The sequence below is a fragment of the Wyeomyia smithii genome, chromosome 2, assembly GCF_029784165.1.
Source record: "Wyeomyia smithii strain HCP4-BCI-WySm-NY-G18 chromosome 2, ASM2978416v1, whole genome shotgun sequence".
NCBI lineage: Eukaryota > Metazoa > Arthropoda > Insecta > Diptera > Culicidae > Wyeomyia > Wyeomyia smithii.
This window is the reverse complement of record NC_073695.1, coordinates 225,769,313-225,794,944: the sequence shown is the minus strand read 5'-3', so window position 1 is coordinate 225,794,944 and position 25,632 is coordinate 225,769,313. Positions and strand designations below refer to the sequence as shown.

The 25,632-nt window shown below is 38.7% G+C and overlaps 1 protein-coding gene across 1 annotated transcript in view; it reads left to right on the top strand.

Annotated features, from left to right (window-relative positions):
* The window catches only part of LOC129725692 (uncharacterized), a 239,805-nt gene extending 214,713 nt beyond the window's left edge, over positions 1–25,092 (top strand). Inside the window, exon 10 of the mRNA XM_055681776.1 lies at positions 15,756–25,092. Within this exon, the coding sequence (XP_055537751.1) occupies positions 15,756–16,298 (543 nt within the window). The 3' untranslated portion in view covers positions 16,299–25,092. The remainder of the gene's footprint in view (positions 1–15,755) is intronic.
* The last annotated feature ends 540 nt before the right edge of the window (positions 25,093–25,632 follow it).

The window sequence follows — 25,632 nt, the reverse complement described above, 5'->3', positions numbered from 1 at the left end:
TGCATACAAATTGTTATTTTGAAGTACCCGTCTGAAACAGAGATCAGATCGGCAAAAATTGTGGATTAGTTATTATGATTGCCGTCCGAGAAACGTACGAGTAGGTAAACGCTTTACAGTCTAAGATTTTCCTCAAATGCTTGAACTCAAAAAACACCCCCGTGCGTACAGCTGCCACGACATATTTGTGGCTTAACCCCGTTACTGGCAAACCGTCCCATCTCCACCACTGACAGCAAAGGTCAGAGGAAAGTAACATCTGGGTGTTAACCGCCCCAGGGATTTTGTTGTTTTTTTTTTTTCAGAATGTAATCTAACAGTAAGACGTTCCACACCTGGCCAGAATCCGGTTATTTCCTCAGGCTCTTCTGATCGGGCCTGTTTATACATTCAAATGTCACTTTGTTGCCTCCAGAGACCAATCGAGCGACTTTGTCGGCTTCGAACAAAGTGAACCATTCAAATTTATAGTTTTATGACACCGAAGAATCGTTTTACAACATCGTTCGCCGCAATCGACTCCAACTACGTAACCATTACCCTGCAGGGTGGTAAGGGGGTATCAACCGGAGCCGGCGGTCCGGGAAAGCAGATGGGTGGTATTATACCAAGAATCGTAACATTTGCGTGCGTGTACTGACTTGATGAAGACAGGGTAAAAATTTGTGTACAACGCCACTTTACGATACCAGAGCAGCCCTCCGACAAAGGGATGAACACCGGCTCACCCACAGACAATTAGCTTCCTTGTGCGTATCAACTAACTTCGCAACACGACGACAAACGACCCATCAGGAAGAGGTTAGGATGGCATTCGGTTCTAGCACTCGTTTAATCAAGAGGATTAAATTTCGATGGCTTTTTATGGCCGGTTTTGCATAACTATGCTTAGCCATGAGCAGCATGACGCGCACCGAAGGCGACGCATCGACAGCACACAAAATAAGGGGGAACGAAAACCACGCTTGAGATAAAACCGCGTCCAATAAAAAGGGATAAAATCGGATGCCAGATTTTCGGTGGCAGCAAATTGAAGAACAGGAAGGGTGCTGCCCTCAGTGAGCGAGAATTTTAATTGCATATTAACTGTCAAACGTTTTACGTTCGCTGACAGGTCCTAGCCTTGACGTCTGGGGGAGGGGTGAACACGGCACATAAAAGTGTCAACGGTGCCGTTAATCCACCAGGGACGACCAACGGAACGTGAACGAATTCCAATTTTTCTTCTGACAGCCAGACGCAGGGGCTCGGTTTATTTCGTAAATTTAATTTCGTCGAGTGCAAAATGCAAAATGGGCATAACATTAGCCAGACGGAAATATGGCTGGAAGCGCTGAGATGGTAGAAAACACTTTGCGAGAGGGATTTAATTGCATTGATTCACAGGTTTCTTATTTTGTGTGCTTCATTTGCGTACATGTAGCTATTATTTATCATAAAGTCAAATCCTTTTTGAGCGTCAAAATTATATATACTTGCTTTTAATACGAGATAAAATAAAGGCATTTAGTTTGCACATTCAACATTTTATTAAACTCTAAATGTTGGTACTTTCACTATTCCACGGCTTTTGAGAGATATCTTCTAATCAAACAAGAAAATCGAACTGAAAAGCTCAGTCTAAAGAGAAGTTAAACTGGCAAGCAACAACTTTTTTTTTTCTTCAACAAATTGTACATCTATATTCTCTCGGAACTGGGGATCTAATTAGAGAAAAATTAATCAAAGAAAGTTTGATTTTCATAAAAACTTTGAATACATCAAGTTTCCATGAATTGTTGTACTAGATCGGAAAAGAAAATATAGAAAAACAAATTTTTTTTTTTTAATATTCATCATTCTGAGATGAGCTCTATCAACTTTTTCTAATATTGTATTTCTGCAGAATGGCTAAGAACAATTGAAAGAAAACTGGTTCTATTTCAACGACGCACAAATTATTATAATATTTTGAAGAAGATGTTTTAGGAAAGTACTACAAGGTGTACAGCCCTAGGGTTGTATGGAATGGTGACGTGGGACTGAATATTGTAATTACTGTAATTACAGACACAATGAATTCGTTTGTTCAGTGATTTACGTATTTTAATTTTCAGCCTTCCATTCATTTTTCCAGAAATATATTTAATTACACTCGAAAGAATTTCATTTACACTTGGTTGTGTTGTGCCTGAAGTGTTTTTTTCTGCAAACAACATTTAACAATTACAACGAAGTTAAAGATTAAAAAAGATTCATTTTTGGTTTTTTGCTTCACAAGTTTGTTTCATTTGCCAACAATTATATTTACTTTATTACGAAGACAGCTAATATAATTATTTTATTTTATTTGTAAAATTCAAAAAAATAAATAACATTTCAACCAATGTTGAAATGTAAAAAAAGATTTTGAATAGATTATAGTAAATGGACAGAAAATTTACAAGCACTCGCCGGCTCTTACTCTTCTGTAAATTAGTGTTTTCGATATTATGTCAGTCACTATTTTTTATTGTTATTATGTCGGTCACGATTATTTAGTGAATATCGAAGATAAAAAATAAATAAAAATAGCTTCGGTATAACCGTTGCAAAAATGTTCAATTCTTGTTGAGTAATTTATGGTTTTAACGGTAATCATATTCATGAGACAAATTTTCAATCACTCTCAGTAGCAGCATTGCAGTTTTGATTGCACGCAAATAGAAGTCGTGCCCATTGCAATGATAGACGACTAGAAACTAGTGGCGCTCTGCTCCACATATACTCTGCGGTACTGTTGCTTCTACCAACATGTTTTTTTTTTCGAGACATCAGTTTCTATTAAACTCAAACAGCAGGTTTAGAAATTGTTCAAGGTTGTTTAAAACTTTTCGAAAAACCTTTAGCTGCGAGACATCAAATTAGTCCAGGTTCATGAAAGCAAACATAAACTGACCTATTGGGACGGGGAGACTTTGTCAATTTTTTTTTTGATATTGATACAGAGAATATCACAGGGAATGGTTGGTGTCTATTCATGTCGTCTGTGCTAGGAATGCTCGCATGTGATTGGTTCATTGTTCACGTAAATTTGTCCTTGACACTTTTTATCGATTTTTACCGCTTTGAAATGAAAAAATTATGATAATTAGCGTATTACAAAATTGTTCAACATTTCATCTATCTATTGATCTATTGATTATTGTTATCTATCGCAGAATTATCGTTTGGAATCTGACGCAATATTTGCCGGTTTCATTTCCAATTTTACAGAATGCATCCCAGTATAGAAAACAAAGACGTAGTCCCACGTCAAAAAACGTCAATTTTATTCACCATTGTCCGGGATTTTTGATTTTAAATTCTGTTCTTTGAAGCATTGTAACATTTTGCACGGGAGCCGAAAAATGTATTAATTTGTTGCAAAATTCGAACAATGTGAAACCAAGAGCAGAAATAAAGCAAAAACGCAACAAATTTATATTGTGTACAACAAATTTTGCATAATCTTAGAGTATGTTTCCAAAGTTAATAATTTTTTTTTCCAGAGGCAGTATTGCCATTTGTTGTTTTATGCATGAATAATAGTGTTCTATTCATCTAGAATACAATATTTTGTTACCATCTATGGTAAAACAAAATTAAAGTTTAAGAGGTTGTGTATGAGACACCACCGCAAGGTTAACGTAGAATTACGAGAGTCTATCTTACGTTAATGTATATTTTGCAATACTGTCGTAAGCGCTAAATTTTCAAATTTCGTTTTTTACGCATTACTATAGTATAGGTAGCCCACTTCAAGATGCCTGTATCTGCTCTAAAAAAATATTGACAAAAAGCTGAGTAATATCAAAGAAAGAAAGTGGCGTAACCGCCATCTTACAGACGATGAGGTAAGAGTACTGCAATGCTTCTGGAATGGTTTTGAGTTCCTTGGCAACATTGTGGGTCCGGAAATATCCACATTTGTTAGTTTTCGGCTTCAAGACTGTTTTCCAGAAACTAGAAATCACCATCCGCGTGGATGGTATTTGACCTTATTTTACGAGGTTCTACATCTTTTCAATAGTACATTAGTTGGCATAATAAAATCACTCTTTCCGCATTTTAGTCAACGCATTGCTAATTTTAACAAGCGGCTGCTGCAAGAAGTAAGGGTATCCGCTGTAAACTGATTGAGTTATGAGCATTTGATTATGGACAATTTTAGTAACGTTCTGAATGTTTTCGGTATTTCAATTTGCACCCCTATCCCAGAGTATTGCCGTAAGGGGTAATACCATGTCAAAAACATTTGTTTTATAATTAAAATTTCATCCATAAAAACCATTATTCAAGAGAAACTTAAAAATTCTAAACTTATGTCAACAAACTTTTTTTTATGGATATCAAGGCAACTGGCAACATTTATTGTCAAAATGTATATTTTCTGAATTTCTCGGCTAGTCCTTTAAATGTCATCGTTCAGATTGCTAATAACCAAAAGACTTACAGAGGTATTAGCAAAATAGGAAGAGAAACAGTAAGGAATTCAGAGTATATTAGACTTTATTTCTTAAAAATGCTGTAACTCGTGTACCTTATTTTGCCAATAATGCCCTCATTTGAAGGTGGTTTTTGTGTAAAACTTTCTTATGAACACTATGAAATTTTCAAATTTGTAGTTAGAATATACTCGTTTGTCAAAATATGCTATTATTTTCAAATGCAAAAATATCATATCTGGCAACACTGCCGCTTGAAATTGATATTTCTTTTCTCTTTTTGGATTCCTTGACGTATTTTCTATCAATTTTGTATCATTTTTTATCTAGACGTAATATATTTATAGCCATAAGATTGGTACAAATTTCGAACTCTTTTCAAATAACACCAAAACGAAAAAAGGAAATATCTTTGATAAAAGTTTGAATGCAAGTTACGACGTTTGTCACCTGAATGTTGATAAATAACACTTTATTATTATTACTTACCAATTAGTTAGATTGCTATCATTGAACTTTTTTGTTGCTGAATTTAGCATATACCCTGTCGAAAAATTATTAATTTTATTTTTTATTCTTTATTTTTATTTTTTTTAATTTTTTATTTTTTATTTTTTTTTATTTTTTATTTTTTATTTTTTATTTTTTTTTTATTTTTTTTTATTTTTTTTTCGAAAAATTATTAATTTTAAAAATTATTAACAAAACGATTTGAGGTTTTTTTTCTCTTCTTTCCAATTTTCAAGATTTTCGAAGGACATAAAATGAAAATATAATTTGTAACGGCCAGTTTAAAACAAAATAACTTTTTTTGATGAAAATGGCATTCCAGCTGGCACTAAAGTTGAGATTTTTGCATAGAGATCTTAAATAAACTTTTCTCCGAAAATTGAGTCAACTTTGAGAAGGTCGTTGACACGTTTGCTCCGTTTTTTGCACGATTGGCTGGACCCATATTTTATTGAAATATTTATTTATTTATTCATAAATTCAATTCATATTAACCCATTTTAATGTTTGATTTTTCAATTCATCGAACTATTGATAAATTATTGTTCATTCATTTAATCGTTGAATTATTCAAAGAATCAATCCTTTTATTGATTTTTTCCCTATAGAGAACTTTTCGAAATAGATTTTCTTTATTAGTGTTACGATTTTAATTTTCATTCAATAATTTACTATGATATAACGATGCACAGGGTACTCAATAAGTTCAAATACACTTTAAAAATATATTGAAAAAAAAATACAAGATATTCTTTTCTAAGTAAATTTTCATTGAGGCAATGTTGAACCTTTTCTAATTATTGGTTGGGAGCACCCCCTCTTTTGTGCTGAAAAACGAGCTTGAAACGTTTCTCAAAACAATGGCACGCGGCACGCACCTGATCATCGGCATCTCGTCCCAGATCTAGGATATAAGCTTCTCAAATTGGTTCATAGTTCTAAATTTATGTCCGATCTACTTGGCCCGGATGTACATAAAAGTACAAGGGATTATGGTTCTGGCTGCTGCGATGCCACAAAGTTCAGATTCTCCCGACACTATACTTGAATAATATTCACTGTGTGTTTCAGAACACCGTCTTATTGAGAGACGTAATTCATCCTTTCCGAGGAAGTATCACGGTGCCAAGGCCTCAACCTTTTCGAGAACCTCGGTATTATAGTACGCTGCGTAGATTTTCACGTTTTTTTGTTTTTTTGATAAACATCTGGGCTTCCTCCGCCTGGTTATGGCACTCTGAAACCGCGGGATGTTTATATGAGATGGGGAGATGCTGTCCAACTTTCGTGTGCACATCTGATTATTTTGGATGTTTTGCGACTCTAACAAGACAGTTGGCGAACCAGCCTGTGACCAAACGCCACCTTAATAGAGCAATAAAAAAATCTGTTGTTGTTGTTTTCATCGGAAAGCACAAACTCCCGGCCTGCGTGCCACGAATGTATAAGTTTGGCTCTCTGCAGCGTCTTCTTCGTTGTACCCTTCGTTACCCCTTGAACCTTGCATTTATGGTACAGCTTGTGTCCTAGGTCCTTTGTCAAGATAGTGTGGGCAGTAGGGTGGGACAAAAAATAAGTATTAGCTCCAATGCACTTTTCGTGTTCCTTAAGGGTCCTGTAACAACTGTGTAACTTTTCAGATCGATCGGTGGAACCCCTGATTTGCGCCCGATTTTTAAATTTTCCATACGATTTTATATGGGAAAATCCACTTTTTCAAAACTTATCCTCTAGAAATTTCCAGTTGGCTCCTAAAAATATACCAATACATGATATTTGTAGGAAATTTTCCAAGAAAGTTTACTTCCCTCTTTTAGGGGGAGTAATTAATCTACATTAAAACTTAATAATTAATATTTTAAGCAAGCTCTCCGATAATGAAGATAACGTGAGCAAAATATCATACCTTCAAGCTTAATCCCACACGAAAATGTTTCTCACTACGTAGGGGTGTTTAGAAAGCTGATTTCTCACTTTTAGGGGTATGAATCACACAACGAATACTATCAAAATATAGGGATTGATATTCTAAGCATTTTCTCCGAAGATACTATGAGCGAAAAATCACGCTTTCAAGCTTAATTCTACGCGAAACTGTTTCTCATCACGTTGTTGAGTTTGCAACAGCAGCATGCTGCAGCAGTGTTGCTGGAAAAATTCAATGTTGAGCCGTTCGTCAGACATTCGATCAGTTTAAGGTGAATAACTTTTTCTACAAATTTTGTAGCGCCTTACAGTCTTCAGAAGAATTATTCCCAGGAAAATTTCCTACAAATATCATGTATTGGTATATTTTCAGGAGCCAACTGGAAATTTCTAGAGGATAAGTTTTGAAAAAGTGGATTTTCCCATATAAAATCGTATGGAAACTTTAAAAATCGGGCGCAAATCAGGGGTTCCACCGATCGATCTGAAAAGTTACACAGTTGTTACAGGACCCATAAGGAACACGAAAAGTGCATTGGAGCGAAAAAATTACACCAACGCTTTTTTCACATACAACTGTGTCCCAGTCTAGTGGGCAGTCCAGATCAACAGTACTCCAGGTCAGCAGCAGTCTTCCGGATCGAGTGATTTATTTTCGACGAACTCGCCACCTACCCATCTTGATGGTTGCTGGCGTCTCTCGGTACCGACGGATGGTGGTGTAGATAAAATTTTGTTTCACTTTGTGGAACTTCAACTACCGAAATATGAGCCGTTGAGAGCAAAAGTGGTACATGTGCCATTAAGTAAACTTTTCAGGAGACGCGGTAAACGAAAATACTCAAATAGTAAGTTATTTCCAACAATTTTTTTCAACACAACTGCACTAAATCAATGCTGGAAAGGTTTCAAAAGGCAGTACATGAAAGCATAACGAGTTCTGGTTGCGAAACTTCCATAAACTTCAATGGAAAAACATATACCACTTTTGTTCTATGGGAAAAATAATGACAACCAGAAAACGTTGAGAGCAAAAGTGGTACATGTCCAGTGTGAGCATGAAGGATGCATTATAGCTCTCTAATCTTAGGACATAGAACATTCATGCCTTCAGCAGAGTTGTCCAAGTGATTGAGTACTATAGAATGATGATCTGTTTGTTGAGGAATTCTGTCTCTTCGTGGCGCTGGTGTATATGTATTTGGTAATAGCATACGAGTTGATACTGAAATTGGTAAAACGCTTTCTGCTACAAAATAGTCAAGGGTACACTAGCACCACGCAGTGAGAAAATTTCAAAGCAGACAGATCTTCATCTGAAAGTACTCAATCACCTGACCAACTTTGCTGAAGACATGATTGTTTAATATCCTAAGATCCTCGACTTACAATTCATCTAACATGCACAGATTGGACATGTACCACTTTAGCTCTCAACGAAATTGTAATTATGTTAATAACCAAAAATTGTGTTGGCTATAATTTTGGTTTAGGTTATCAGATCTCGGTTTTCTTGGATATTCTAGTACATTATTGCGTTCTGCATCAATTTATGCAAAAAACCCAAAAAGTGAAAAAATGGCACATGTACAAATATCTTAAAATAACAATATAGTTCACTCTCGAATTTCCCATATATTCCCGTGAAGACAGACAGGGAACACCCCCTCTTGTGGTGAAAAAGGTAACTAAACTCATTGCACAGTGGTACAATAAGGCAATTTAGGCGGACATAGGCCTTTCGTTGCGATTTTGGTTTGCGGTTTAAAGCCATAGTTTTTGTAAAAAGTTGTTTCTTATACATAGTCCTCTATTCATGTGCGAATGAAAATTAGGGTGGTCCTAAAATCAACGAAATAAAACATTCTTTGGCAAACTTGTAGACCAACTAATTCTAAGTAACTTTGTAAAAAAACTTTTTTGTAGACATGAAATTTGGTTTCCAAAAACAGTCTTTTCGCTCTATTTTTCCAATTCAAATTTAAAAACAAAGTTTTCTTCGGTAACTTTAATCAAAAATACGCCAATTTTGACGAAAAAACATTGTCGATATATTATACAGATGAAGAGTTTTCACTATTTCTATTTTAAAAATAGGCCCTTTTGATATATTGATGTCTCCGTTTAGGGCAAACATAAATAATATTTTTTGGTATCATTTGATAGAACAAATATTGTATAAATATTGTAAAGAAATACCGAAAGTTGCTTAAAATTAGTTGATCTACAACTGTACCGATGAATGTATACATTTATTTATGCAAATAAAAAGTTAGTTTTTTCATTTAGTCGATTTCAGGACCACCCTAATTTTCATTTGCACATAAAAAATAGACTAAATATAAGAAACAAGTTCTTAAAAAAAAAAGTTTTACTCTAAAACCACAAAATCGCATCGAAAAACTCGTGTCCGCCTACATTGCCTTACTGTATCACTGTGCATTGTTGTTGAATTTCTGTGAGCGTGTGACATTCTCACACACGAAACTGAATTTACTCAATTTTAGATTTAGTTGACTCAATTTCATACTTTCACAGAAAAAAATATGTTGCAGATTTCGTGCGTATATTGTTTGTATGTAAAACTAACGCCATTCCGGGAGTTGAATATTGATAATATAATAGATGTAGCTTATCGAGGCACGAAGAAGAAATATTCAAATAATCAGGCCACGACGTGTAAATGGTAAACTAATCCCAAGTTGCTATATACGTGGTTCCCTGTGTAACTTCACTAGCTCAGATCCATCACGGGAAGCAACTACGAAATGTGCGGCCGTCAAGCTCAAGCTCAATAATCAGGCCACGATGTGTACAATTAAATGAATATTTCAATTACCTCGTGAAAATGATAAAAGGAGAAACCGCACAATGGTTGTCAATAGTCGTATATGGTTGTTGTGCAACTTTTAGCTTAGATAACACTTGAATGTTCTATCAATTTAACAATTTAAGTATGGATACATATCATGTTGTAATTGGTTTAAAAGCTTTATTATATTATTTATAGAAGATATTCAACAAAACAAACATAATTAGTGATAACAACTGTTATGCAAAAACTATTATTTAATGTTTAGTTTTCTTCGTTTTGAAAGTATTTTTTGTTTTTTTTTATCCCTCCGAATTTTTTGCTCCCGAGTTCTAATCTTCATATTCATCACTTGCAGCTTTGCTTTAACCAGCATATTTATGTATTTTCTAGCTGACCCGGCAAACTTCGTCCCGCCTCTTTTTGTGTTTAATTCAATAATTTTCAACATTCCAAATTCATTGATTTCTTGCGATTTGTTTATATCGTTTGAAATTATTGGTTTTGTCGGAATGACAACATCCTCGACTTTTGCCTTTAGTACATCACCTCTATTCCGAAAACACTCATGTTAGGTGGTATTCAGTTATTTTCGTTGTTTTCCAGAAACTGAAAGTGGTCATCTTCGAATTCATTATGGTGTCCAGGGTCAATGCTTGGCTCCTATACATTATTTCGATTACGGAAATTTTCATATGCAGTAGTATTCGGCTGTTTCCCAGAAGTTGCCATCTTACAATTCAAAATGGTGTCTGAGGTCAATTTTTAGCTCCATGCATCATTCTGGTTAAAGAAACACTCATATTAGGTGGTATTTGGTCCCTTTAGGTTATTTTTTTTGGAGACAATTTCTGGCCCCTGAGCGTCATTCTAGTTTAAGAAACACCAATGATAGGTGTTATTTAGTCATTTTCGGCTGTTCTACAGAAACCGGAAGTCACCATCTTAGAATTCAAAATGTTGTCTGTGGTCGATTCTAGCTCCTGTGTATCATTCTGGTATCGAAACATCTCATATTGGATGGAAATCGGCCGGTTGAAGAAATACCCATATTGGGTGTTATTTGGTTATTTTCAGCAGTTTCCCATTTACCGGAAGTCGTCATTTTACAATTCATAATGTTATCTGAGGTCGATTCGTAGCATCAGTGCATCATAACAATCCCGGAAATACCCATAATGAGTGTTATTTGGTCTTTTGCCACTGTTGTTTAGGAACCGGAAGTCGCCATATTGGATTTCAAAATGGCATTTGGAGACAATTTCTGGCCTCTGAGCATCATTCTGGTTAAAGAAACACCCATATTTGGTTGTTTTTGGGTCATTTTCGGCAGTTTTCCAGTCACCAAAAGTCGCCATTTTACTACTCATAATGTTGTCTGAGGTCGATTTGTGGTTTCAGTGCATCATCACGATTTCGGAAATACCCATATTGGATGGTATTTGGTCATATCTCGCTGTTTCTCAGAAACCGGAAGTCGTCATCTTGGATTTCAAAATGGTATTCAGAGACAATTTCTGGCCTCTGAGCGTCATTCTAGTTAAAGAAACATCTATATTGGTGGTATTTGGTCATTTTCCTCTTTTTTCCAATCACTGGAAGTCGCCATCTTACAATTCAAAATTTTGTCTGATTTTTCAAAAACCGGAAGTCGCCATCTTGGATTTCAAACTGGCATTTCGAGACAATTTCTGGCCTCTGAGCGTCATTCTAGTTAAAAAAACCCATATTAGGTGGTATTTGGTCATTTTCGGCAGTTTCCCAGTCACCGGAAGTCGACATTTTACAACTCAAAATATTGTCGGAGGTCGACAAACGTACAAACCGTGGAACACCACCCATGGATTGCCTTATGCATAGGCGAACTTTATTATTATAAAATATTCCGCCGAGTCCACTTCACAATAAAATGTGAATTTTTTTCAGTGTACCCATTAGGGTAATATTATTGTCAAAAGTTGCTCTATTTCGCATGTCGTGTAGAACAAAATCAGAAGTGGCGCACCTAGCGGTCGAAAAGGTGACTAACGCTTCTGTCATTTTCAATTTGTCTTCATAATTTCACGAAAGTGAACTATATTGGTATTTAATATATTTGACATGTACCACTTTTGCTCTCAACGGCTCATATGTCGCCGGGTCACTCATCTCTCGCAAACAACTGAACTACTCGCGGTACTCTTTAATCGTGCGAGGTTGACAATCAATAAATGACAGCGAATCAACAAAGTACGCGTTAGTTAACATATAACTGAGGCTCAAGTTGCGCCCATACACAACGATAAAAAGTTGTATTCAAACTTATTGAATACCCTGTATAATTAAACCGGAAATGGGGACTTAAACAATGCGGATATCAGAATTTCATTGTGATGAGGATGACGATGACATAGACCCGTCACGAAAGTTGAAGTAGCCGACGTTTGTCACTCTGACGGACGACAGCTTCATATTGCGTGAAGCATGATGCAATTGGGGTAGTCTCTGCGACTCCTCCCCCCTTTTGGTAATAAAGATGGTACGAGTGGGATTTGAGAAAGACCATCAGGATGCACTGACCCATCTGAATTGGGTTCGAAGAGCTATTCTGTTTCGTCTGGAGGACTTCGGTTCAGGCCTATCGACTCCAGTAGAATATAAAGTGGGACTTGCGTAGGGTGCGTCTCTCATTTGATGTCTTATATGAATCTGAGGTAATAACCCAACCCATATCAACGCTACACGATAAGAAGTCCTAGACTTAACCATGTTGAGCGACAAACTTACTAATAAAATGTCAAATTGATATGGGTCTGAGGAAACGTTCTTATCAGATCACAGGAAAATACTTTTCCACTATGATGTTGGAGAAATCCTACCGGAAACCTACAGGGATGCCAGAAAAACCGACTGAAGCAAACTATCAACAGAAGAACTTTCAACAAAACAAGACATTAAGACTATAGAAGAACTATAACAAGTAAACTCTTAATTGCTTAAATGAAAGCTGTCCACTCAAAACGGAGTCATCCAATAAAAGTACACCTTGTTGAAGCAACGGTCCAGAAAAGCTCCACTCCACTAGGGAACGTTTTTAATAAAGCAAAAATCACGAAAAACTGGTTATATAACAAAAAGTTTTTCGAGCTAAATTTCTATTTTTAACAACGGCTTTTTCCCGTCAACACGCAAGTTCATTAGGCAGACAGTATGTGAAGTAAAGAGAGCGAAAAATAAGCGAACTGGAAATGTGATACAGATTTGGAAAAATATACCGCATCCCGACGGAATATGTACAATATGGAAATCAGAAAATGCCAATAATGCTGCATAAGAGTAAACCCGATTATTCCATTCATTACCGAGATTTGTCTCTCCAGTTATCTCGGCCTGATGCGACTCACGTGGTTCACGTAGTTGGTTACAGTGAGCTCGGACTAACGTCTCTTTCAGCCCCAACCAAACGTTGTATATCACGTTCCCAATGCGTTCGAGAATCTGACTAGCTTTACAGCTGCAACTGTCAATCTTGTGGACCTTGGTTCAGATCAGCTTCTTGGAGTTGTAAGTGATTTTCCCTTCTTTCATATTTGCAGTTGTACCTGTCGCCTTGCTCGAAGTGAATGTCGCTAATCAGTGTCTCCGGGTTTCCGAAACGAGCGAAGATGCCTTGTAGTAGCTCGATCGATGCTATCACGTACTCTTCATTGGGGCAAATGTGGGTGTTTATCAACCTCGACAGAGAACTATCGGTCAAAGACCCGAACATGGCCAACAACGATTTGTGGACTGACTATAACGTGAAGCGTCTTCCGAATGGCACCCGATAGAAGCCAGCCCAAGCCCCTACTTCTAGATCCGACTTATCTGATTTGTTTCAACCGCAGCAAGGTTTCTCGAGGTATGACAGATTGCTCTTACCGTGCCGCTAAGAACTGGTGTGCGATTCCGGCGATGATAGATTGAAGATGCGTAGGCAGATACCACAATGTACAGCTGGAAATTATCGTGCATCATTACTTGCTCCAATCCCACTTGGTTCCAGCTTTCAGAAATTGACCCATACAATACCGCAGCTTGTGCATTCGAGAAACGTACCTCCCATAGTAGTTTACAGCTCCTTAATAAGATCGAAGCGACGGTAGTTCGGTTGGTGCCTTGCTTCCCTGACTTGACTGCATTTTGCGATTCGCAGGGTTAACCGCACTCCTAGATATGATTTAGGAGCAGCTCAATGTTTTGATTATCCACTTTCTCTGTTCGGCCAACCACGAAGACACTGTCCAGTTGCTGACACGTTCTTGAAGTTGATTTGATGCCGGGAAACAAACGGATGCACTGATAGAGCCCCATGAGTGTCGATGGGAAGAAGGTTTTGGTCCACCTGGATTTGAAAAAAAGCATCGGAGAGGTGATATGGCTGAAGAGTCGACACCCCGACAGTGGTGGCGGATATTGGATGGGCTCGTTGGACGTCGTTCAATCCCATAGAAATGAAGAAGAAGGCGGATCAGCACTGGTTCCAATTCCTGCAGCAGCCGATGAATGACGTAACGATTCGGTAGGCATATTGGTGTTGTGCTTTACGGTTCACAATGTTGATGAAGAAAGCACGGTGTCGCTCTTGATCGTCGTCAGGGTCCTGCAGTCAGCCATGATCTTCATCAACGATATTTCCGATTGATTGATTGATTGATTTCTTCTGAAGGGACTTTAACCCCAAACGGTCATTTGTCTCTAACGATATTTCCGACGATTCGTCCAGTTTCGTGATCCACTGCATTCGAATGTCGGGTACTTTGATGTCTCAAGGCCACATACAAAGACTAGGCAGGCCAGGAATCGTTCCTCGGATAGAGTATCATGCTTGTCAGTTTGCTGCCACTGGTACCGCTCATTACAATTTCTCGGTGGTTCTGGCGAATGGGAACACCTTGGACAGCTTTGGGAGTATGAAGTTTGTGTACCGCTGGGTTGAGTTTCCTCATTAGGAGTCGGACTTTGGCGGAATCGTCTAGCTTACTGGCTGTATCGAATAGCTTCTCGTAACGTGAACACTATGAACAGAAAGTGCATCTTTCGCCCAGGGTGCATCGATATTCGATGATGTTGCTAGCTAGTGCATCCAGTAGGAAAATTTCTTAAAGTATTATTGGGTTGCTGACATTTACTGGAATAAGCTATTGATACTCGTGGAACCAATTTTCCTAATCTTTTTTCCTTCTATATCAGTTTTGAATCTACAATCTATTCAAATAAGTTATTCGAGAAAGTCTTTTAAAGTTTATTCTTACAATTTATGCGAATTAATATTTTTGTGGCAAAGATGTACACGATGAACTATATGTTTACATTAAGTATATGCATCTATAGAAAAAACTAATAAGTTTTTTTTTCGATTGAATTAGTTTATATTTTCTGAGATTACCTATAGCAGAAAAATCTTTCGTAAAATTTTAGAGTGATTGAACAGAATAGTGATTTTTATTGTAACTTCATAATCTAGAACAGGATTCGTTGTAATTCTTAGCGAAATTGATTAGAAGAACGCGAAGTTTTAAAATTGTTGGATACCGCTACCGGTAGTATTGTATTAACAAAAATGTTGGATGCAAACGTGAAGATATTTTTCATCTGTTCAAGACAAAAAGGTATAACAGAAAACATGTCTGACACTCTTTAGACTCCCTACAACCAAATGCAATTTAAACGAATGCATTGCAGTGTTATTTGCTCTATTCTTGTCGTATTTTCATTATACATTAGTTTACAAGAATAACCAACAGTTTCATGACGATGATAGCCACCGGACAGTGCGAGGAAAATCAAAACATCTTTCGCAAGACAAAATACGTGCGATCGTACTGCAAGCAAACAAAGGAACTACAAACACTCCACCAGTGTGCGAACTGGCACGTGACCATACCAGAACTTTATGCCCTGACAGTCCAACCGTGTTCCCGGAATCCCGTCCGAAGCGAAAGAGAACAACACTGCAAAAGCACATACATCACAAATATTATCTCTGGTTTAATATTTGCTCTTACCCCCCCTTTTTTGTTCTTTTTTCTCATTAAACACAGGACCTGCCGACACCATTCTGCAAGGAGGCACGTCTAACCTACGTGCACATGCACGAGAAAGTTCCTCGTACGTTCTATTTCATCGTATCATCACCAGGTGGCGTTGCGGAAGCGATCTTCAACGTGAACTTTACGCTGAAGCACAAAACCACCGGTTCCTCGTTGTCCTCGTTCTCCGCATCATCGGCGTCCTCGTCCGGTGGTTCAGTGGGAATATTCGGATCAGCCTCATCGTCCTTCCCATCGGTGTCCTCTTCATCGTCATCATCCTCATCGTCGGCATCCGCTTCCGGTGGCGGAGGCCTCAGCAGCGGTGGCTCCGGCTACAAAATCAACACCAACACCATCAACAACATGCCCAACAACGGCCTGGACGAGGACGAGGAACTGATGGAACCGGAAGAGATTCATTTTCCCATCTTTGGCTCGGGTGCCAACGGGCCGTCACTGCTCATCTGTAAGCATTACTCTACTCTTTATCGTTGTTACTCCGTACTCCTAGCATTGTTGACGTGTTTTAGATATGTTTTATTAAAGTATTAATTAAAGCGTCATTACACGAGTTCCGGATGCCGGAAGTAGCGCGCGAGAGAGGGGTCGAACGCGAAAACTGTCCCGCGTGAAAATCGCGACAAATCCCCGCATACTAGCAAACGGTAGGGACCCGCAAGTGTGATTAAGTTTATATGTGTATGTGCGAAACAGTGAGTGAGTCTGAACTGAATGTATCCTAACTTACTATCTACTTTAAAGCTCCTTTTCATATCCGCTATCATTCCTTTATCCATTCGGCCCCTGCTCCCTTCTTCGGTCGGGAGATGAGAGATTCCCTCGAACAAATTTTACCATGGCCCGTTGGGAAGCGGTTGAAAACCAAACATCCCTACTAGCCTCTTAACATTAATACTCGCTTTAAAACCACAACATCCAAACCACTTGTCTCTCACTCGAATCTCGCTAAATGAAGAATTAATATCTGAGCGCGAAGCGCCAAACCGTAAAGGCGTAATTACGATGCCACACAATAAATTGCCACCCCCATCCGCCCACCTGCTTTCTCACGGCTTCACGAGGTTCACGTGGTAAATCCTATATTAATTAGTCGCATCAGGCAAGCTGGCAGTTCAAGACAGGTCCCGGCTAGGAGGTTATGCGAATCCTAAGACATTCCGTGCACAGCATCTTCTGGGACGCAGTTGTACATTCGCTAATAACCGCTTTTGCACTTCGTCGACTCTCGTTAGTGGGCGACGTGAAACGCTGCTGCTTCGCTGGAATTTTCGCCGGCATCTTGGAAACAGTTGTCGACGGCGGCGGTCAGCTTTGGCACGAATTCAATTAAGACCGTTGCCGCCGTTACGACGTAGGATGGAACCGTCATCGCGGAAATATATACGTGTGCTACTCGTGGAGGCGTTCACATGCACACGGGATTGCCATCAACATAAGTGTGCTTGACTTTGAGTCCTTTGAAAATTGAATCTTCTTCAGTTTGATTCCCAGGAACTTTGGAGAGAAATGCATGAAACCAAGAAAATAGACGAAAGGTAAAGAAATCGAAAATGAGAGATAAAAGATAAAAAATGAAAGAGAAAAAAAAACTGAGAGATGAAAGATGAATAAAGAAAGATTAGAGATGAAAAGAGACATAATTAATCAAAAATTGAGAGTTGTTATAACACAAATGAAAAGATATGAATACTGAATTAAAAATTGTGAAACAAAGAATGAAAAAGCGTAAAATCACCTGCGGTCAGCTTCGATCCTAAAAGTTCAATTTCAACACATCTACTGACAATGCACAACATTGGAATTGCTCGATATTCTTCCCTGCTTTGTGACATACCAAATGCCCATATATTGCATATAACATGAGTTATTCTCTTCAACAGATCCACAAAAATGCACAATAATAACTCCCTGCACTTCATCTCCCCTGGTGAAGGCCGTGCAAGCATAACTGCCTTCCGAATATGCATGGCTTCCCCATAGAAAATATACATTTCAATCCTCCATATTCAAAACAATTTCCACTCAAGCGGAACATCAAACGGACCCTTTTCCGGGGGCGCACCTGCTTCTGGCTTGATTGGCAGTGCCACTGGCTTTACCACTTGACCGTGAACCTTCCATACCCGAGTCCCAACCCGACCGCTCTACTTATTCTATTTTCATTTTTCGTGTAACTGCTCCGAACCATCACAATTGACTACCATCAAAGTTCAAACTTCAAACGAGCCGAAACCCATCCCCGCGTAAAAATTTGTTTTCGCTCAACCGAAAATGCGAGACACCGTCAAAAAACGGTTTTTCAGAAAAAAAAGTGAACCGAAAAGTTATCAATAAGCATATACGCAGCAAGCTAATACAGGTATGAACAACTAACCAACAAACAAAGCAAAAACTCAACAAATCAGTAACATCAGACAGAGAATTACATATTGCAATTCGATTAACGCGTTCGACGAGAGCAACATAAGCGCAAATGTAAACGTCAATCTTGAACAAGTTTAATGAAAAGTGTAAAATATATATACAACAAACATCAGCAGCTGCATTGCGCACTTTGTGTTCGTGGCTGGAAAAGAAAATTTAAACCAACAAAAAAAAACTAATATTTAATATCTACTGTAAGAACAAGGAACATTAACGGTGACAAACTTTTAAAAAAAGATAAGAGAAAACCCAAACTGTGAATACTAATTGTTGATAGTTTATTTTGATCCTGTGTTAATAGTTGAGGGTAACCGAACCTAGTGAAGACAAAACTCCGACAAAGTAACGGCCAGCTGGAAACTGTTCATGAAACCACGTGATGTAGCCCTGGACCTGAATCCGATTCGGAAGGCGAGTCCAGTAAATTAGGTCAAAGTGTAAGTAGATTGAAGTTCCTACTGTGTTCTTCTTTTCCTGTGTAGGTGATTCTTTTCCTCATCATCGTCCCGGGGCAAACAAAACAACAACGGCACTCGGCAAACTCCATTTTCAAGTATGGTTTGTACTTTACCCTTTCCCTCGTATTCCCAGAAAGCATTCTCAACAAAAATGAACAACAATCTTGTATCCTGAGCCAAAAGTCCCATCAGCCGGGAAGAAAAAAATAAGAAGAAAAGTAAAAATTCACACAGCACAAAGAACTTTGACTGCGGGACGGGTTACGTGCGCTGCAGTCGAAGCTATAAGAAAATTATTTTGCATAATCCCCCGATCCTAGACCGTGTCTCTCTCTCTCTGGATCTTCCGGACGGTCGCGCCCACGGGGGTGAACGGGACCAAAAGTCCACTTTGTCCGTTAGAGTAAACTTTGGCCCGACGGCCAAGTCGGCGGGGAAGGGTGGTCCGCCCAATTTCAGATATGATAAATTGTTTCATTCTGTCGGCTTGGGCCTTCCTGGCTTTGGGGATTGCCGGCGGCCCGGCTAACGATGGTGCCAAGATGATATAGCAATTTGTGTATCATTCAGGGTTTTCTGCACTGTGCCAAGCGCGGAACAAGCACCCGGGTAGTCTGCCAGCCGGCAGTGGCCTAGTAGAGATTTGATTACATTGTTTATTGTTGTTTGGTTTGTGTTGTTTTGTTTGCAGCTGAATACGGATGTGTGTTTGGGTGCAGTGGAACTTCGGGCTGCCTCAATTGCGAGAGTAATTTCGCAATTATTCGGACGGAAGCTACCTGCACCGGTATTGAGTGCTAGCGGAAATGTTTGATTGGGGAAGTGAGTTCTTTTTTATTTGCTCGAGAATAAACAGAACATGATCGAACGGGGATGAGTTAATATGGTGAAATAAAAATATTCGATTCTTCTAATGTTTCGTACTCATAAAGCTATTAAATTTGTTAATTAAATTATGCATTGTTTTAAAGTGTTATAAAACAGTTTTCGCACTACTGGTCATTACAAAAAAAAAATTGCACAGAATTCATTTTATTTTGAAGTTAGAATCGAGACGATAACATAGGTGTAGAGAAGTAAAAACTTGTGAGCAATTCTCACTAAAACAAGCCCTTCAACTAATATTGAAAACATCGAAAACAGATTGCACAACTTTACTTTGATTCGAATCGATAGACCGAAGCATCGCCAAAGAGTAGAACAGTTTTAGAGCAATTTAATAATGAAGATGGCGGCCAAACTCTAATGAGCGGCCATAATTTCGATCACTTCATATGAAAGCCGTCCCGATCAAACGATTATAACAAACTGGTAACACAAATATATCTGAGCTTGGTAGAAATAACAAAGCGTGTAATATTCTCGATATGCCAGAATGATAAAAAGTACAGAATTATATCTTATTCTGCTATTATACACCTGAGGCATATTTATAACAAAATTTGTTATTAAATTGACAAAATATTGTACATTCTAGCTTATTCTAATCTTTTTCTGCCAAAAACCTTACAAAACTTGCTATAATTTGTAATAATCAGTAAGTAATTTTGATAGGAATTTTGATATTTCAACTATTAACGAGACCAAGTTTAGAACACAAGTTGATACGAAAAGTTCGTCACAAAATGACAAGATTTGTTGTAATCCTGATATTTTTGACTGATCGGGGTACTACAATGATGTACTGTTTGTAAGAACTTTAATAACAAATTTCAGTGATTTGGCTCGATTAGAACATCAAAAACGGTTAAAAACTTTTCAAAAACCTATGCAGAATCCTGGGTCATGAGAGACTACAAATTCAAACGGAAAAATACTGAGTAATATTTTTGCTATATTTATTATCAATTTAGCACATTGATTTAAAAATTTCAAAATCTTGTGCAAATATTAGCTTAGACTAATGAAAATTGCTCTGCATCAAAATTATTTTAAATTAAGTTTTGAATTAAAATTAATTACTTCATCAATCAGAACTAGCGGGTTGATGCCCGCCGTTTTCGACTCGATTACGGTTCCCGCTCTTCTAATATTTTCCTGAAGGACGATATCAAAGAGCAGTTAGAGAAGTACGCCACCCTTTCTCTCCCTTTTTCACGACTCAAAGAGATTAGAGTGTACCATAGAACAATTTTCATCATTGGATTCATGTCCGTCGGTTTGTCTAAAAAGCGTATTGCGGTTTAGTTTGACATTACCACTCTCGGTCTACTACATCGTACGCAGCCTTAAAATCGATGTCTGGGCTAGTAATTTTCGCAAGAGTTTTGTGAGATCGCTTGAGTAGCTCTAATAAATCCCGAAGTATTCACTTCTATTACTTCGATTTCACATACGCAGTTTAAAAATGATTTTGTAGGATCTTGAATGTATTTAAACGAAAACTCAATTTCCAATAACAACAAAATTAGCCAAAGAAATGGTTTATTAGTAAAGTTTCAAAAACAACTGCACTTAGGAATGTTTTTAATTAGAACATTTCCATTTAAATAAAATAAAATAATAAAATTCGATGCTTGCTGTCATAACTTTACTTACACTACTTTTGCGGCGACAGACCGGTGATCGATTCAGTGCTGAATCTAGATTGCGTCGCTATGCCACTCGGTCTTGGGCTGCTATCCTCTAATCGTCTCTAACACGTATTCGTAGCCATGGGAGAATAAATGTCTTATAGAGTGCATATTTGGCACAGGTTCGCGAGCTGCGGAATCTTTGCTGGTTACGCAATCCATATAGGTCCTTTCTGCTGCCACTATTCACCTCTATATTTCACGGCTAACCCCATTGTAGCACCTCTCCAATGTACGCAGGTAAATAAATTCATCAACCACTTCAAATGATTCCTCATCAATCACCAACGCAGCACCAAAATTAGACGCTTTCTACCAGCTACCATGTACTTCGTTTTGGTAGAGTTGATGACGGGATCCATTCTCACTGCATCCCTCTTGGGAGCTCCGAAAGTCGTCAAAAATGTCGAGATTTCGATATCGTTCGCGAAACCCCTTCATATGAGACTTCGTAATGACGTTGCCAGCCCTCCAAATTGCACCTTCCAATGTGATGCTGAACAATGTATTTGACAACCCATCTCCCTACTTAAAACCATCTAAATTCACAGAAGCGTTCGATATCTCACCGTTAGGACATGACGCATTTTGTAAAACCGTCAAGGGTTCAGGAATTCACCTCCAAGCATAGTCAAACTCATTTTTCTTTACTGAACCGTACGCTGCCTTGAAGTATACATACAGATGGTGAGTCAGCAGCTTCAATTCTCGAAATTTAACGAGAATTTGTCGCAAAATGAACATTTGGTCTGTAGTGGAGCATCCCGGTCGAAAATGTCATTGGTATTCAATCACGAAAATTTCCTGCAACAACCTCAGTCTGTGGATGCGGGAGCCACGACAGTTGCTAGAGTCGAGGTAATGTCGTTTACAACACTTGGTCTCCTCCAATCAAATGCAGGTTACAGATAACAGGGACTGCCACAGTTTAGTACCTGATTCCGTTGATTGTCTTAAAGAAGCTTCTCGAATCGTACCAGGAAAAAAAGCCCGCCTCTGCCTTCGCAAGAGCACGCTCCCAGTCGAAGTCTTATTCCAGCGGCTCTAGCTGCTCGATATATTTCTCCGCTCTGACGCTTCTCACCCGCTGCCAACATGTGAACTCTGCCACGGATCTGGTGGATCGTACTGTAAATATTGCTCTACTGTTCGTTCTGGTCTCCTCTCATTCACTCATCTATCCGCTAATCAACTTTCTGCGAGTACTCCGCAGCCAGTCCTCCAAGTATATTAAAATAAAATATTATTTAAAAAAATCTAACGATTAAGTGCAGAAGTTCGTCAGTTGGTTTAGCTAGTACTTATGTGCTAGAATTCTACGAGAACGCATTTATTCCTGCAGTTTGTCACAGTTTTCAAACAGCTCCGGCGTTCCACAAGGCAGCAAATAACTGTTTATACTATTTTGAACGACGTATGCTTACTGCTGGATGTTGGTTTTAAGCCAGTATATGCAGACGATATAAGGTTGTGTTCAATAATACGCTCCATCGACGACTGTTGGCGGTTGCGAGAGCTTTTGGATTCGTTTGTTTATTGATGTCACAAAAACTAATTGAAGGTTAGCATTGGTAAGTGTCAAATAATGGACTTTCACCGCAAAACTTCACTATCAAATAAGCAACCAGCATTCAATCTACATTGTATTAACATATTCGCTAAAGCAGCAAGAAAACTTGATATTGTTTTCAATATTGCTGGTGATGTTATGTCCTGTACACTAAACAGTTGGCCGCGAAGTATGTGTATAAGAAACAGAAGGTCGAGTTCCGAATCAGAATGTAACACCAAGGCTTTTCTTTGTTTTTAGGATTGTAGCGCTAGCCTGTGCACTAAACAGTTAGCTGCGACGCGTCACAGCCGTAGTCAAGATGTGAGCTCTGGCTCGGTGCTTGCTGATATATCTCCACTGTTCGTTTAGGTCTCCTTGAACTTGCTCATCGATCCGCTATTGAACTTTGTGCGAGTACTCTGCAGCCACTTCTCCGGTTGATGTCCAACCGGATCTTTCTCGTTTACCTGGATTTCAATACGATGGTCAGCTGGGTGTGGATTTTGCATGATACGAGATAGTGATAGAGTCTAAGTCAACGTTTGGCTCTTTGAACGACCTAACATCTGTAACGCCAGTAAAGTACCAACCAATGATTAGAACATGGTCGATTCCAGAATAGACCATCTGGGTGTCTCCATGTGTGCTTTCGAATACTCCGGCGTGCGAAAAAAAAATATCCCAGAATAAGCCTCAGGCTATTGTCGTTCGCAATAGAGTGGAGTCTTTCTCTGCCAATTTCTGTACTTCCGCCACTGCACCTACAGGATAGCTTCCATTTACCTTCTCAGCCCTTTCTAACTTGGAAACTTGCGCTTGGCAGTTCAAGTGGAGTCCTTACATTCGAAGTACCAAGTTTACAATAATCGTTAGCCTTTTTATCGTTCGTAGTATTTTATAGGTTACCTTACTAGGGCTGCGATGCCTGGACTCGCGACAGTATTGCTATCTTAGATATAACTGGCACTGCATTTCATAATTCAGTTACTCGCTCCGGGTCAGACGATGTTGTACGCCGCCCCTCTTATGAAGAAACAACCACGTACGAACTATTTTCTCAGTCAGCATACGACCCCTATTGCTAATGAGAGTTGGTTCCCAACAAATTCAAAAAAAAATTTAATATCACTGACGCAGAACAGAATTAGTGAACCGCGAACTTCGGTTTTTCTTTAGCGTTTACAGATTCAGATGCATGCAACGTGCTTCATACGATGAAAGAGGCAATCCGGCCTGATCCAAGTTGAAATGTGCGTTAAAAATAACGGCATCTCCCGCCGGGGATGGTTTAAGCTGACTGATGACCAATAAGGAAGAATTCTAGGCGATTTTGGGAAATCTCATAGAATAAATAAACACATATTAGATATGCTGTTGGTTCATTTGATTCGTTGGACCTAACGCTACCCATCAAATCCTGTGCAAAACTCACGCCATCTTTTTACTCACTTTCAACCTGCTCCTGGTTTCAAATCCTGGTCGTTTTTGGATACCTTTCCTATTTTCTGGACCGCCCAATATTTTTCTATTGGGCGAAGTTCTGAAAGTTTGACAGATCAAAAACAATATCGTTTTTCATAATGACACGATGTCAGATCCGACCAAAACGTGGGAGCGGAGGCGCTTTTGGAGGTATACCCGGGAGGAGCCCGGGAATCTGCTTGGTGTCCAATTTAATGTACGTTTTGCTGTCTATTACGATCTTTTCTGGCTGCAACAACCACCCGCAGTACTGCTTCTTGACACTGAATTTGGCCACTGCATTCTGTGTATCGATTCGATTAGGCACCTTGAGGTCATGAAGTCTGACCCGCTTCATTATCTGCTGGACAAATCAGACGAAAGAAATGACCTTCTTGGTTCCCTAACGAATCTCTACGCATCTCGACGTCTGGAATGTCCACGAAATGTCCTCAGCACTTCGTGCTTAGAAGGCGATAATCAGTAGACAGATTGTGTCGAAAATTCGGTCTTGTAAACATAACATTCTAAACATTCTAAAGTTTTTCTCAAAGTTTAATCAATTTTTACTCATGCAATGAAAAGTTATACAAACAGAAAATGTAGATTTTTTTTCGAGTTTAATTTATCCTAGGAATTTCTTATAAAGTTCTCAGCACTTTCAATAAACCATTCAACGCAACTACTAAAATCATTTGTTTGGGATTGTATAAGTAAATCCATTTGGAATCAAAATAATTTCAATGATATTATAATTTATATATGCGGGTAGCTTTGGGGCCATCCACATACCACGTGAACAGCTTAATGGTGTGGAGGGGGGAGGGTATGTGTAATGTCCGCGGTTCATACAAAATTTTTAGAATTTATATGAGCAGTTGTTCACGGGGGGGGGGGGGGGGGGGGTTCAAAATCGCCTAAAATCTGTCCATGTGGATGGCCCTTCTTATCGATAGTAACCCAGAAATTTTTATGCCGTACCAAGATTCTTATTACATTGATTTTTTTTCGTATAATTTAATAACCCGGTAAAAAACCGCTTCTTTTCTGGGTTCTAACTGTTTCAAACAATGTTATAGTGAGCTTCGGATGCTGTTGGAGGAACGGTATTGCCGTTACGTTCACCTCCACTTCAATATGCTGTGAGTCTACTTGAAATTAAAGGCTTACATCGGCCTTCTAAGCTAGCTTCTAAGTAGGAATAACATTTTTGTAACTCTCTTCGAAAGACTGTAGTTTATTCGTGCGTGTAAATCTTACGACAAGAAAATCCTGCTCCTGGTTGGTCGTCATTCGTCGTCGGTGGACTTTTATGCTTAAAACGTTATGAGTCGAGTGACGGGAAAAATCGAACGGGTGGGGCGTATCGAGCCGTTGGAGGTTTTCGTGGGCTGATG